The sequence below is a fragment of the Papilio polytes genome, unplaced genomic scaffold (genome assembly GCF_000836215.1).
Source record: "Papilio polytes unplaced genomic scaffold, Ppol_1.0 DF821400.1, whole genome shotgun sequence".
Lineage (NCBI taxonomy): Eukaryota > Metazoa > Arthropoda > Insecta > Lepidoptera > Papilionidae > Papilio > Papilio polytes.
In genome coordinates this window covers 1,068,175-1,070,752 of record NW_013527804.1, presented here as the reverse complement: position 1 = coordinate 1,070,752, position 2,578 = coordinate 1,068,175, and the positions used below count along the sequence as shown (strand labels likewise).

Sequence of the window (2,578 nt, the reverse complement as noted above, 5' to 3'; positions counted from 1 at the left end):
TGTCATTAAAAAAAAAAAAAAAAGTACCATAGGGTAAGTGAGTAAGATAGCTTACTCACTGATAACGTAGCTTTTTAATGGTGAAAGAGTTTTTGAAATCGGTTAAGTCGTTTTAGAGTCATTTCAATACATGCAAAAATACAAATCTTTCCCATTTGTAATATTAGTATAGATAAAGAAACATTTGTATTATTGTATATATTTAAATAACTCAAAATTACTGGGTCGATTTCAAAAATTCTTTCATCAGTAAAAAGCTACATTGTCAGTGAGTAAAATAGGCTACATTTTTATTAGTTTTCAATTTCACGCGGGTCAAGTCGCGAGCAACAGCTAGTTATACTTGTCAAGGACTAACTGTTGTCCGCGACTTCGTATATATGAAATTAAAACAGTAAAAAATATAGCCTATGTTACTTAGTGATAGTAGCTTTTTAATAGTGAAAGACTTTGCAATTGACCCAGTAGTTTTTGAGTTATTTCAATACATACAAAAATACAAATCTTTCCTCTTTATAATATTAGTATAGATATAGACTAATAAAATTTCTATATAAATTACAGTACAATAACTAACCTTCTGGTGATATTTGGTAAGAATATCGCTGCTCTGTACCAATTCTCTCCTTTATCTTTTGTTGAAAACCATAAAGATGTAGTTATATTACCTCTTGATGTGATTTCTACAACATCAACACTTAGAGAGCCGTAGTTCCTACCGTTTTGTTGGTAGTAGAAACGTATCTGTAGGAAATAGAATATTATATTAGTATAGATATTAAATTAAAAAAAAAAATTGCCAATAACATTCCCGAACACATAAGCTACGTTCCCGTTAAAATCCAATCGTTACCGAGAATTTCAGGAACAAATATAGTTTGCCGACATATAGACAATAATTTTAAATGTATTTCGTAACTAATATAACAAATACATCATTTTGAAGATATTTTATCTCAATCTTACATACTAGCTATTACACCCGACACCATCCGCCTTGTATTAAAAAAAGTATATACATCTACGACAAATTTCATCGAGATCCGTTCAGCAGTTTAGATTTACTATAACAAACATCCATCCAAACTTACAGTTTGACATTTACACGTAACATTACTAACATTTAAATATTAGAAGCTTCTACAAACGATTTCTTGTACAATCGCGGAAATACACGGTGTTCCACTTTAGAGAAAATTGCCCTATTCATGACAAACTTCGCCTCTTTCTACAAATAACTAATAAGATAGCAGAGAGTGCAAACAAAAAGATAATAAAAGAAACTATATTCCTTTCGTACAGACACATTTATAATAAGCAGCGTTGTATTGATTGTTCCGGCTCATTTCAAAATGTCAAAATTTTTTAGCTTTTTAGGACACCGACACTTTCCCCGATTGTACATTTTTTAATATTAGTAGATTTTTTGGTATTTCCTTTAGCCATTCCAACTAAGCTGTAGGCTTGTGCTAGGATATGGTTCACGACAATAGTCGAATGTCGGGATTCGAACCCTCGACCGCATTCGAGATTCGAACCTTTTTCCGCATGAAATTATGAAAATTTTATTTCATTATTTACATTTGTCAAATTATCAATAGCAAATGTCAAAATGACTTGACATGACAAACCTTGGCAATCTTGCTTCCGTAATGATGGCAGCAACTTATGGTCTCTTTCCCACATTAAGGTTTTTATCCAAAATATTTACCGCCTAAGTTTAATAGTGTGAAAATATATAGCCTAAAGCGTGACGTAAGTGTAGGGCTTTTCATTAAAGAAAGAATTATTCAAAAACATGGTGTAATTGCTGACATCTTAGGCAACAAAGAAGTGTGTGTTTACGCTTTATTATAATAGTATAGATAAAATCTGTACATTATGAAATAGGTCCTTACTTACCATACAACAATTGTAGTAACTAGAACTGATATTTCCATGTACTTTTGGGGGTGGGTTGAATACTACAGTTTTCATAGTAGCTGTGGACGCGAAATCTGCTTTTTCTTTATTAGGCCCCGTCACGTTCATATTCACAAAGAAGTAATAACCAACGCATTGCGCGAGAGAATAATTCATATGTGCGGGGACTAAGGGGGGAGGGATAGGAACAGGGGAGTAAGGGTCAGGAGGACCACACGTGTGGTCGTAATTAGGACCAGTCTTGTCTGTCGGTGTTGGACCACTGTGACGTGACCATTTTAATATCGGCCTGAAAGAGATAATAAGTATTAATAAATTGAAACTGGTGAATTTTTTATTTTAATAAAATACTTAAGTAATGGAATAAGAATGGATAAGATACGAAATGAGTATATTAGAGGAAGTTTGAGAGTAGCCCCAGTAGTAGAAGGTAAGGAGTAAAAGGTTAGCATGGGGGCATGTTATGAATTATGAATCGTATGTTACAAGGAGAATGTTAGTTATGAGTGTGGAAAGGTACATCGGTAGAGGTAGACGTAGAAAGAGATAGATGTATTGTGTAAAAGGTGACATGATCAAAAAGGGAGTGATGACTGAGATGACGTATGATAAGTGTTATTTTTTTTTATAACATAAGGTGGCAAACGAGCAATCG

The 2,578-nt window shown here is 33.2% G+C and overlaps 1 protein-coding gene across 1 annotated transcript in view; it reads right to left on the bottom strand.

Moving 5' to 3' along the window:
* Positions 1 to 2,578, bottom strand: part of LOC106108690 (ALK tyrosine kinase receptor-like) — a 37,362-nt gene that overhangs the window by 19,760 nt on the left and 15,024 nt on the right. The window contains exons 7-8 of the mRNA XM_013289949.1: positions 1,903 to 2,212; positions 578 to 744 (exon numbers count right to left, since the gene is read on the bottom strand). Of these exons, the coding sequence (XP_013145403.1) occupies positions 578 to 744; positions 1,903 to 2,212 (477 nt within the window). The remainder of the gene's footprint in view (positions 1 to 577; positions 745 to 1,902; positions 2,213 to 2,578) is intronic.